Source organism: Solea senegalensis, linkage group LG4, assembly GCF_019176455.1.
Source record: "Solea senegalensis isolate Sse05_10M linkage group LG4, IFAPA_SoseM_1, whole genome shotgun sequence".
In the NCBI taxonomy this organism is placed as follows: Eukaryota; Metazoa; Chordata; class Actinopteri; order Pleuronectiformes; family Soleidae; genus Solea; species Solea senegalensis.
The window spans coordinates 6513563-6525732 of NC_058024.1; the positions used below are offsets into that span (position 1 = coordinate 6513563).

Consider the following 12170-nt stretch of genomic DNA (forward strand, 5'->3'; position numbering starts at 1 on the left):
TTTTATCAACAGAGCTCCCCCTACAGGGAGCTCTGTTGACACCCCCCTACACCACTGTGAACATCCACCCATTTACCACATTATCTGCTCTCTCTTTCCTGGCCTTGTGCATTTGTTTTCCAGAGCCAGCAAACACACGCCGTGTCCATCCGTTTGGCTTGTTTTTCCGATTCTCACCATTCGATAAAAAGACGTTTCTATGTTCACGCGTGTGTGTGGCCCCTGTTCCTGGCTTCTGGACACATCCTGATCCTGAGAACACCTCGTATTGGTGGCTCTGATCTTGCAAGGCTGGTTTGCCACAAACAGACAGCCCCCCAATCTCCCCCCAACAAGCCATTTAACCATCACAGCGACTCTGAAGCTGTTAAATCAGGGTTAAAAACCCTCCATCGTTCTGCTTTTAAGCACCGTGGAACAATTAAATCATTAAAAATTAGACGTTTTATGTTCTCTCTCTCTCTCTAGCCTTTATTTCCCGCCCCCCAGTCATTTTCTGTGACAGCTGTACTTGTGAGTCTTCACTCCTCCTGCTGGGTTTTGTACCCTGGCTGAATCCCCTGCTTAAGCTGGCCTGTGTGTGTGTTCTTGTATGAGGATCTTTGTGAGGACCAAAGAAACTTAAGGAGTGAGGACATTTTGGGGAAAAGGGACGACATTTTGGGTGGTCCTCACATTCGGTCACCCCTTAAAAGAGCCTGTTTGGGGGTTACGGTCTGGTTTTAGGGTTAGGGTTGGGTTTAGACATTTAGTTGTGATGGTTAAAGTGAGGGTAAGGGGCTCGGGAATGCATGCGTGTGTGTGTGTGTGTGTTAGCGAGAAGATGGCAGTTTTGAGGCATAAATCTGTCTGCTCACTCCTCCCTGTCTGTTTCACCAAAGACTTGTCTGATCTTTAAGAACAAACTATAATTAACAGTGCATTTTTATTTTACAGCATGCTTGTCTCCACATTTCAACATTTTACGTGTGTGTGTGTGTGTGTGTGTGTGCATGCATCAATCAGCACCATGAAAAGAGAAATTCACAGACTCTTTGTCTCTGTGTGTGTGTGTGTGTGTGTGTTTGTAGGAAGGAGCAGAGCATTCTGTCCCCGGTGAACTGCTGGAACCTGTTGCTGCTCCAGGTGAAGAGGGAGAGCCGCGACCGTGCCACTCTGTCCGACCTCTACCTCAACAACATCATTCCCCGCTTTGCACAGATCAGCGAGGACTCGGGACGCCTCTTCAAGAAGGCAAGTGCACGCCCGAAACACACTGACACGCGGCAGGACTCCAGTGCGAGAGTGGTTGTTCCTACAGTGTTTGGATTCTTACCGAGTACTTGGTCGTAGATGCTCCTCCTCGAACAAAACAGCGCAGCAGCAGCGACAGTCTGTGATGCACTATAATATACTATGATCCATGTCATGTTTTTTATCCTGTCCATTCTTTATTGCGGCATCTGTTTTCTGTCCCGGGTGATTTATCGACCGACGGCAAGTCAGCTGAACCTCAGGCCAGGAGAGTCGATGCCATCTGCTCACACAGTAGCCTCAGTCCTGCTTTACTGAGAGGAAAACAGGGATGAGACACAAGGGAATGTGTTTGAAGAGCAAGAAAATGAAAGAATTTAGAGAACTGGACCAGAAAGATAGGCAGGGACTGAGTTCTGGTTTATCAATACTTGACAAATGAAAGGAAAAGCACAAGTCTGAAAGTCTGAACAAGTCTGAAACCAGTTGAACTCGCTGAAAATGTTAGGAGAAAATATGTAGAAGTGCTTTTTCTGTTAATCTGTTAATCTGTTAATCTGTCGATTATTTTCCACGATGAATTGAGAAATCGCTTGGTCCGTAAAATGTCAATGAAAGCTCTTGACATGTAACCTACACTAGTACAGTTGACTTTCAGTTCAATTTTTATTGATAGCTGGAACATTACCACATGATACCAATAATGCACAAGTTGTTTTCCCAACATGTATAGATTTGATTGATTGATTGATTTATTTATTTGTATGTTAACCGTGACTGTTTGTAGTAGGGCTGTAACGATGAATCAACTATTAATCGATTACTAAATTAATCAGCATCTATTTTGATAATTGATTAATCGGTGTTAGTGTTTATTTCAATAATTAAAGCTGAAGCCAGCTCTCTGATTTTACGTCTTCTTAAATGTGAGTATTTTCTTAGTTCTTCGCTCCATATAACAAAAATGTTATCCTTGTTTGGTTTATTCACAAAACAAGACATTCAAGACGTCATCATTTCCAGGTTTGGAAGACACTGATCAACATTTTCTGACATTTTACAGACCAAACAAGTACAAGATTAATCGAGGAAATAATCGACAGATTAGTCGATTATGTAAATAATCGTTAGTTGCAGCTCTAGTGTTTAGCAAACCCTACTTTTAACTTACAGTATTTACTTAAAATCATTCACTGACTGAACTAAATGTCACTGAGATCAATTTTGTGTTGTTGTTGTTGTTTTTCTTCTTCTTCTTCTTCTTCTTCTTCTTCCCGTTTTATTCATTGTGATGTCACATTTCATGCACCAGTGATAAAAACAATCGCCTGTTTTTACCACGTTCATTTGGGATTTTCTTTAAAAATAATGTTCTGATACTGCTGGTGCAGTGTGTGTATGATTTTTGTCACTTCCAGAGAGAAATCCCTGAAGAATCCGACCGTGTTAATGAGTAAATGATCTCAAGCTGGGCCCGTGTTTGGTTTTTCAGACTAGACGACCAGAGGCAAAATGGAAAGTCCAGAGGTCGAGATCCACAGTTGATAGATAGGAGGACTCGGCCACGGCTGATTGCTTTTTGGTTGCCTGTATGTCGGCAGGTTGTCACTTGATATGAGTTTCCTGAAGCACTTTAAAGAGTAAAGGTGCTAAAGCTCGCTTTCATCTGCTGCAGTGCCCTAAATCTCCTCCCTCATGTCACGTCCTCCTCCCTCGTGTTCTCGGTAATTCTCACACATAAAGTCATCATAATGATTTCTGTTTCCTTCTCTCCATAAGCCCCCCTCCAACTTTTTTCTTATCCTTTTATCCTTCTTTTTTTTCCCACCAATTCACCCCTGACACCCTGCTGTAATCCACACCTCGGCTGTGCCCTTCTCCAGAGAAAACAGATGCTCACAACATGTGCTGGCAGAACCTTTTCTCTCTCTCTCTCGCTCTCTCTCTCTCTTGTTCTTACTCTCCGCATTTGTTGACTCTTGCTTTTTCTGTCTCTCCTCCTTCATTTTCCTTCCATGCAGCAGACAAATGAGAACAGTGCGGTTGCAACGTGCATGAAAAGGTCAGAAGTTTTTTTTGGGATGCAGCAAGTGCTTCCAGTGCTTTTTGTTTGATACTTGGCCCAAATAAGTAGGTCAAACTGGTCTTTGTCCACTTTGAAATCCACATGAAGCTCATGAATCAGTTAGTGAAGGGTGGATAAACCCTGACAAGGCAGGGTTTTTTTTTTATTCTCAAGCAATGGTTTGCAGTGGATTGCATTTCCATGATTATTCTTTTCTCTCAGTTGAATGTGTTAATTAAATCCAAATTAATAAACACCTCTGACATATTCCACTCTTTTCCAATACTTTTTTTTAGAGCAAATTATGTTATGCCTGAGAAATGCAAATCAAAGACTGGCTTGCCCAAGATCCCAAGGACAGGCAATTGGCCAGATGCAGCGTGTGCTGCATGCGCTTACAAGATGCTCTCCCATCTTAAGCTGTGTCAGCCCCGGACTTGAGGGAATTGGTCGTGGAAAGTTTTTGAAAAGTCCTTGAATTTGTCCTCCTGATTGTGAGGACACTGGGTCTGATCTTATGAGGCTGGTTTTCTGCTAACAGACAGTCGGAGGAGCCCCCAATCTCCCTCAAAGTAAACAATTTAACCGTCACAATGACTCTAAAGCTCCTTAAAAATCCTGCAGAGTTCCGCTTTAACTCCCCGTCTGCCTCCGCTTTGTATCTTTTTCATCTTGTGTAACTTTGACCTATCTTTGCCTCTTCCTCCCTCTTGCCTCCTCTGGTCTCGCCCCCCCCCACTCACCCCTCCATCATGCAGCGATCAATATCTGTAGCTTCCTCTTCTAACTCCACATCTATCAAGTCTACTTATTCCTTGAGTGTTCATCTGAACTAGAAACTCATCCAATCCTGTTCAGCCGGATTCTCTGGTCGTGACTGATGATGTGTTTCTAGGTTGACCACATAGCTGAGTATATATATACACCATTAACTGAGATAAGAGAGATGAAGAGCCAGATGATGAAAAGCAGGTTGAAGCTGCGAGTGATGACACTGAGTACTGAGGCTTTGGAGCTCTTCCTTCACATTAATGTCTTTTCTCTTTATCTCTCTCTCGCTCTCTCTCTAGAGCAAAGAGGTTGGCGTACAGCTGCAGGAGGACCTGATGAAAGTTCTCAACGAGCTTTACACGGTAAGAGACACCTTTCCCATCACACTCACAATATGTGAGGCCATCATTGTGTGTTGTGATTGCTGTGATCAAACAAAAAAAGCCTGAAGATAACACAAACATGATATGGATATAGTGTTGCAAAGGGGAGGAAAATTCCCAGTCAATTTCTCATGGGAACTCTAGTTCTGGAATATTCCAAGTTACAAACTTTCCGTGAGTATTAAGGGAATTTATGGAAGTGAATGAGAATCAACTGGAAATGTAATAAACAAATATAAACATTTTGACATGAAATATAAAAGAACATGATGCAGATTATTTCGTGAGAACTAGAACTTTATGAATGCTTAACTCTGCATATTTTGAACGCTGGGAAAACATCTTGGCACTTGGCAACATGCTGCTGCATTTTTGTGGCATTCTTCGTGTATTTATGCATAAACAAAAAAAAAACTTTCCATCAACATTAGCTGGTGTGAAAAGCCTCCACACATTGGATGGTGTATGTGGCATTCAAAATATTTTACATCTGCTGTATACATTTTGGTATGGCAACACAAAACCTTCTAGTTCTTCTAGCATAGCATATGTGGTTTATCACCTCAGCTAGTTAACCAGTGTAATACATTGTCATAGATGTTTCTATGCATGTGATGGAGGAAATACATGGATTGTTTTACTGCATATACATCATCAAGATTGTATTACAGTATATTATTTCCCAATGGTATTTATGTTCCCAACCTTCAATTTTGAAGATTTACAGTTTATTCCTGTTGATTCCTGTGGAAAGTTTCCATTTTTGGAAATTCTTTGAATTCGGCAAGTAATTTAAGCTGTAATTATTTTAAGTTTTAAGCTTTTATACAGCTTGTTTTTATACGTTTTAGTCTGGTCAATTATCTGAAAATCAAATGACACTGTAATCACCACGGCTGTTTTTTAAAGGTCCAGTGGGTGAAAATGAGGTGAAATTATTTTCATTAAGCAGAAATTTAAGATAAAAAAAATGTGTACACTACTTTTTAAGTGCAAGTGTCTGTTGGTTTCTATTATCTCAGAATGAGCATTTTAAATTTATATCAGGAGGCAGGTCAGCTCTACAAAAGATGCCATTTTGGACCCCCATGTTTTTACAATAGCCCACAAAGGACAAATGCAATATCTTTTGAATAAATGACTACAAGGCTACAGGTTCTCCAACACACTTGGAAGGGAGACGTCAGGTCAGGTGATGTTCACCAGTAACACACGTCCACACACTGTACCTTTAAATTCCAGTAAAAACAACATCCTCTTTACATCAGTATGCTAGCATTGTCATTGTGAGAGCGTTAGCATGGTCACTGTCATTGCTATTTAAAGCGCCACTGCTTACGAAGCGTCCCATTTACTTCAGAACTCGAATAATGGTTCCAGTTGAGAAGTAGAAAACGCAAACGTATCTCAAGCTAGCCATCGTTAGCCTTCGTTAGCAATACCAGTCGACGACACCGCTCTACATTTTGTGTAGCAACATATCTGCGGCTAAAAAAGTGCTATTAACAGTAAAAGTAGCAACTTTGTATGGTGTTAGCTAGTGGTGGGGGGGGAAAAAACAATACAGTGAAGTTGGAAATTTCACTACAAATTGGACACAGCGTTAAGTACAGCTTCACAGAGCCACTAGCATAGATAGAAGTATTGTTTTAAGCCACCTTAAAATATATATCCTGTGCACTTCAATTTTTAACACTTGTGTTTCAGTAAAGGAACGTCGCCGTGCACATTGAGACTAATTGGACAATCTGATGTAAATGTTGCCGCTCTGTTTTGGTTTTCTCACACTGTCTGGGGCAACCTACCATCTGGTTACACATGTCCATGCTGTGGCACTGCCAAAAGAACCAAGACACTTACGGCGCTGTCTTGGTCTGTGTTTCATTGTGTATGTGTGCACCCACAGATTGGAGCAGGATGGGGGCTGTACTGTGGTGTGTGTGCGAGTGTGTGAGTGTGTGAGGGCACGCGTGTGTGTGTGTGTGTGTTGTGTGAAGTTTCCTACTACATCATGGCTGTGAGCCGCAAGCTACCCTATAGCCTCAGCCCTGCAAGCCCATAAAAACAGGTCTCGGGCTGTAATTATAGTGTGTAGGAAGAGATAGAAATAGATCTGGTTTGAGTGACGTCCACATTCTCGCATACATACTCATAGAGTTTCTGACTGTTGTGTTCGGAGTAATGTAATGATGGCTCTGGTGGCGGTCGTCACAATAAGGCGGACACTGCACACACACTTGTTTCAAGTGCTCATGTTTAAGTCATACCACCAGTTGAGAAGGTTTTGCGTGTGTGACTCATTGACTGAAATGTTGCCAGTGCTGTCCAAAACGTCTCTCTGCGTCTCCATCTCCTTGTGACGTCAACTGGCGCTATTCCACGCTTTGTTATGCTTGTGCACGCATACCTCATCCGAAGACGTAATCTGGTTCCCAGGTGATGAAGACGTACCACATCTACAACACGGACAGCATCAATGCAGAGTCCAAGCTGAAGGATGCCGAGAAGCAAGAGGAGAAGCAGATGGGACGCTCCGGCCGCCAGGACGACCGCCAGACACCGCGCTCCCCTGACACCCTGGCCAACATCAAGGCTGACGAAAAGCCTGTTCGACGCTCCAGTGTCAAAAAAATCGAGAAGATGAAGGAGAAGGTGAGCAGTGCCTGGGGAAGGGAAACAACAGACAAGCTGCTGCTTCTTGTTTTTGTTATGACACTTGCTATTTGTAATGTTGCATTGCAGTACTGCGGTACTAAAAAGAACACCAGGTACTATCCCTATATGGAGAAGCACAAAAAGCAGAGTAGAGGAGAGCCGAGTAGTGCTATACTGTATAATGGAAAAGCACCATAAGTTTTGCTTTTTGTTGCGTTTTCTTACCTGTTTTTATTCAACTTTTATTTCATATTCATGTCTACCTTAGCTATTCCCCCATCTTTTTTGGAGCGAGACTGTTTGTGAGCGCTCCACAATGACTTATGCGTGGCTCTCATGAATGATTTAATGAATAACCTTGTCCACTGCAGCTGGAGCCGGTCACAGCTACATGGTTCCACATGGTTTATTATCCATAATCAGTACAGCGGCATTTCACATTTAACACCGATTATCCCTTCCTCTCCTCTCCTCTCCTCTCTCTCTACCTGCCATTACCTTGCTTCATTTATTCTTGACTGTTTTCTGAACCTCGCTCCTTTTCAATCCACGTCTTCTTTCTCCCTCTCTCTCTCTCTTTGTCAGAGACAAGCCAAGTACACGGAGAACAGGCTAAAGGCCATAAAGGCCAGGAATGAGTACCTGCTTGCTTTGGAGGCCACTAACAGCTGCGTATTCAAATATTACATCCATGACCTCGCCGACATCATTGATGTGAGTATAACCACACTTTGTTTCTCTGTGGTAGGAGCTAACATTTGCAGACACGGTGTGTTTTGTGCGTGTGTCCCTGAGTTTGAGCTTGTGGAGGATATCAGATCAGATACTCGTGTGTTCGATCTCTCTGTTATACACGCAAAATGTTTTACAGTGTTTTACGTACACCACCCATATTTTAACAGATTTGGGTGATGGTTTCTTGCCAAGAGCTTTAGCTGTTTTTGTTTAAATTAGAAAAAACAAAAACAGACTGGGACTCTACAATGACTGTTGAACGGTATATGAGAAACATCCTGTGAAAGGCTCAACAGGCTGGTACTGTCAAGGCTAGCTAATTAGCATGGTAATATCTTTAGAAGATAAGAGAGTCCTTTATTAGTCCCGCAGTGGGGATATTTACATCGTCGCAGCAGCAAAGACAGTAAAGATAAAGATAATACATAATAAACATGCATTTCCTGAATATATAAAGACATTAACACTAAGACTATAAAAAGTTAAAAATAGAATGTGACCCTGTTATGGACTGACGATCTGTCCAGGGTGTACCCCGCCTTTTGCACTATGTCGGCACCCCCGTGACCCTCATGTGGAGGATAAAGCGGTAGAAGATGGATTGATCAATGTACATCTTCAGAAGATAACAAAGTGAATGGAGTGGAAGCAAAATGAGAGTTAACATTGGCGTTTTCACCCTGTTGCTCCTGGTGAACGAAGAAATGAATTGTGATGGGTTACTTGGCAATGTTTCTCCCACTAACTAAATACACAATTTATTTATTTATTTATTTTTTTGCAAGTGTTAGTGAGGTTAGGGTTAGGGTTCACAGAAGAACACATAAAAACACCGACTTACTTTGGCCACGGCATTCGATAAAATGAGCGTGCTGTGTGATATCAATGTCTTATCGCATCTCTTTGATGACGACACACCCAAGGCACCAGATTGCTGTTATTTAGGCGACTGCTCGAGGCAACTATTTAAAAAATGTAAAAATAACAATCTGCTGCCACTGCTGCAAGCGACCAAGATGGTTGTTTGAGGTTTGAGTTGGAGGACAGGCTCCACGAGACAGACGTGTCACCTCAAACATTGTTGTGTAGATGTTGATGAAACCTGTAGTGTGTCATTTTTTACAGTTATTAAAGTGATTACTATAGCACTGAATGTACAGCTCAACCTGGCGTAATGAGCAATTGTCACTGGTTGGGAGTCAGTGAGTCATTAAGTTCTCTCATTCCTTTTGAATGTGTCTTGCCATGTATTCATATATATGTGTGTGTGTGTGTGTGTGCGTTCATGTGCCAGTGCTGTGACCTGGGCTACCACGCCAGCCTGCATCGAGCCCTAAGGACGTACTTATCTGCAGAGCAGAACGTAGAGGCGTCCAAACACACCGGCCTGGAGACTTTGGACGGGGCTGCAGAGAGTCTGGAGCCCAATGGAGACAAACAGAAACTTATGGAAACCTACAACAACGTCTTCTGTCCCCCAGCTCGGTTCGATTTCCAGTCCCACATGGGAGACATGGTACAGTGCTGATGTTTAGCCTTGTCGGTATTTTTAAATGATGAAATGACAAAGCTCAAAGAATTTAATATTTTAAAGTTTGTGGTTACTAGGAAGACTTGGAATGGTGCACAACATGCTAACAACTAGCCACCAGCTACAACTGTTGCTCAATTTTTACCAGTGCATGAAAAAGCACGAGTGAATGAGTGCAAACATCCGTGTTATAATGTGTTTTTTCGTCATGTTTGTAGATGGGAGTGATGTGTGCACAGCAGCCACTGGAAGGCGACCTTCTCCAGAGGTGTCAGCAGCTGCAGTCCCGTCTGTCAACACTCAAGATCGAGAACGAAGAGGTCACACATCTTTTCTGCATCCTCTCCCTTGACTCCATGTGACTGTCGTGTGTCCTTTACCCACAGCTTCTCTCGTTTTATTTTACACTGCAGGTGAAGAAAACCATGGAGGCCACGCTGTCCACCATCCAAGACATGGTGACAGTAGAGGACTACGATGTCTCCGAGTGCTTCCACCACAGCAACAGCATGGAATCTGTCAAGTCAACGTTCAGTGAATCCTATCTAAGCAAACCCAGCCTGGCCAAGCGCAGGGCCAATCAGCAGGAGACGGAGCAGTTCTACTTCACGGTCAGTGCAGATTATGTGCATAGATTATAGCAGATTATAGCCTCTCTTCAAATTGACGAAGCCTCACTGCGTTGATGAGCATCATCAGCATATGTTGTTGACCCCGGTGTCTTTGTGTGTGTGTCGTAGAAACTGAAAGAGTTTCTGGAAGGCAGGAACCTGATCACCAAACTTGAGGCCAAGCATGACCTCATTCAGAAGACCCTGGGAGAGAGTGAGTGTCCCTCATTTTAGACGTCGTCCCTTCATCCATATCACTGTTTTGGTTTAAAAATGTACTGTTTCAGCATTATACAGCCCCCTAAACAGAAAGGTTTAAAAAAAACAGCTTAGTTTGAAAACTTTTGACAATAATAACACAGTTACCTTCATTCACACCTGATCGATGACACTCTCATAACAGAAATCCCGCCCCTTTCTTTTCACCGTCGCTGTTTCCTGCCTGTAACACTCAAAGGAAACTAAGCAAACAATCAGTTTCCTGTTAACACCTGCACACACATGCCCAGTGGACCTGAATGGTCATGTCATGTACTAAATCTTTTAGGCGGGTAAGTTGTGACGCAGATCACTTCTGATAAGGAGCTGAAATGTGTGTGTGAGGGAGCTGGTTTCAGGCATGTAATACAGATCATAAATCATAAACAGTAGCTATTTCATTTGAGTGTTTAATATCCAGTGTGTTGTCACTCTCCTTTGACGGAACTTTTCATTAGCACTGAGAAACAACCTGTGTGCAGCTTTATATCCCGATATACGAGAAATATCGGGATATAACCTAAAGAATGTCAAGATATCATTTATAAGCCATATCACCCAGCCTTGCCTTTGAGCTTGACAGAAATATAGATTTGATTGATATTGTGATGATGCTGTTTCATCTGCCTCCTGATCAACAGTTCTCTGTAACCATATAAGAATTTGTACAACATCAGTTGTAAAGTATTTTGAAGACCACGTCACATGCTCAGCTAACTGTTAATGGTAAGTGGTCTGTATTTATATAGCACTTTTCAAATGATTATATAGCACAGCCATCAGGAACAACGTAGGGTCAAGTGTCATATTTATATATCATTGCATTACATCGAGGCATTTCACAGCTACAGCAAATGTGTAAATGTGTAAATATTGTGGAAACACATGCGTGAAAAATGCCACAAAAATGCAGAAGCGCCCAAATTTTTTTCCCTAGATATCAAAACATGCAGAATTAAGCACTGATAAAGATCTACTCACAATTTAATCTGCATCATGTTTTTTTTATCATATCATTTAAAGTGATCAAACTTTTCCATACATTCCCATAGGAAGTCCAACTTTTCTGAAATGAAGTTCACATGTGTGAGAGAGAGGGAGGGAGCTCCACAGCAGGAGGGAGATGGATTTAGCAAAGGTCTAGTGCCCAGAGGCAGGTCAGGGAATATCAGGACACATCAAAACTCAAGCAGTGAAGCAGAATGAGTCCAATAAATCTAATGAGGACGAGCCGTGTGTAAGGAGGGCTAGGTCACGGTGACAGTGGCCATGTGTGGATGCAGCTGTGCGTGTACGTGTGTGCTGAGGGAGTTCGGTTTCCACAAGCTTGCAGGAAAAGCCCTTCCTACGCTGTACGCGGTACAGCGTCAGTGGGAAGTTTGCTCCGTCTGAAGTCATTTCCTTGTGTTTTTACTACAACTGCCTCATGTCTTACTCCGTTATTTCCTGTCATACCCCTGTTCCCTCCCTCCCCTCCCTCTCCCCCTCTTCCTGTTTCTCCCTCTTTTAGGTCAGAAGAGTGACTGTTGCCTTGCCAGGTAGGTGTGGCGAAGGGAGGAAATGCACACACATGCACACACAACACTTGCATATACCATCGCAGCATCTAACTTTGATTTCTTGGCAACGAGGGTTATTATTTTCCCTCTCAATGTTTATAGATGTTCTCAAAACATGTGCACATGTCACCGAGAGTACAAATGGAGCGTTACCAGATTTGTGAGCATAAATAGACTTTCTCTGGAGACATAATGACAGGGTGCTGTTCCTCTCTCTCTCTCTCTCTCCCTCCCTCTCCTTTCTCCTCCCGTGCAGTGGACGGAGAAACTCAGCCTTACGGAAGCAGGTAATTATCTGTCATGACTTTGTTTCTGAGTGGCAGTGCGAGCCTCTCAGTTGAAGCTGAGAAGAGCTGCGAGCTGGAGCGG

At 42.7% G+C, this 12170-nt stretch overlaps 1 protein-coding gene across 4 annotated transcripts in view; it reads left to right on the forward strand.

Moving 5' to 3' along the window:
* Positions 1–12170, forward strand: part of srgap2 (SLIT-ROBO Rho GTPase activating protein 2) — a 65231-nt gene that overhangs the window by 40729 nt on the left and 12332 nt on the right. For all 4 annotated transcript variants that reach the window (XM_044024771.1, XM_044024773.1, XM_044024770.1 and 1 more), the window contains exons 3-12: positions 1071–1233; positions 4369–4431; positions 6889–7104; positions 7693–7821; positions 9137–9358; positions 9592–9693; positions 9787–9984; positions 10114–10198; positions 11753–11780; positions 12058–12088. In XM_044024771.1, the coding sequence (XP_043880706.1) occupies positions 1071–1233; positions 4369–4431; positions 6889–7104; positions 7693–7821; positions 9137–9358; positions 9592–9693; positions 9787–9984; positions 10114–10198; positions 11753–11780; positions 12058–12088 (1237 nt within the window). The remainder of the gene's footprint in view (positions 1–1070; positions 1234–4368; positions 4432–6888; positions 7105–7692; positions 7822–9136; positions 9359–9591; positions 9694–9786; positions 9985–10113; positions 10199–11752; positions 11781–12057; positions 12089–12170) is intronic.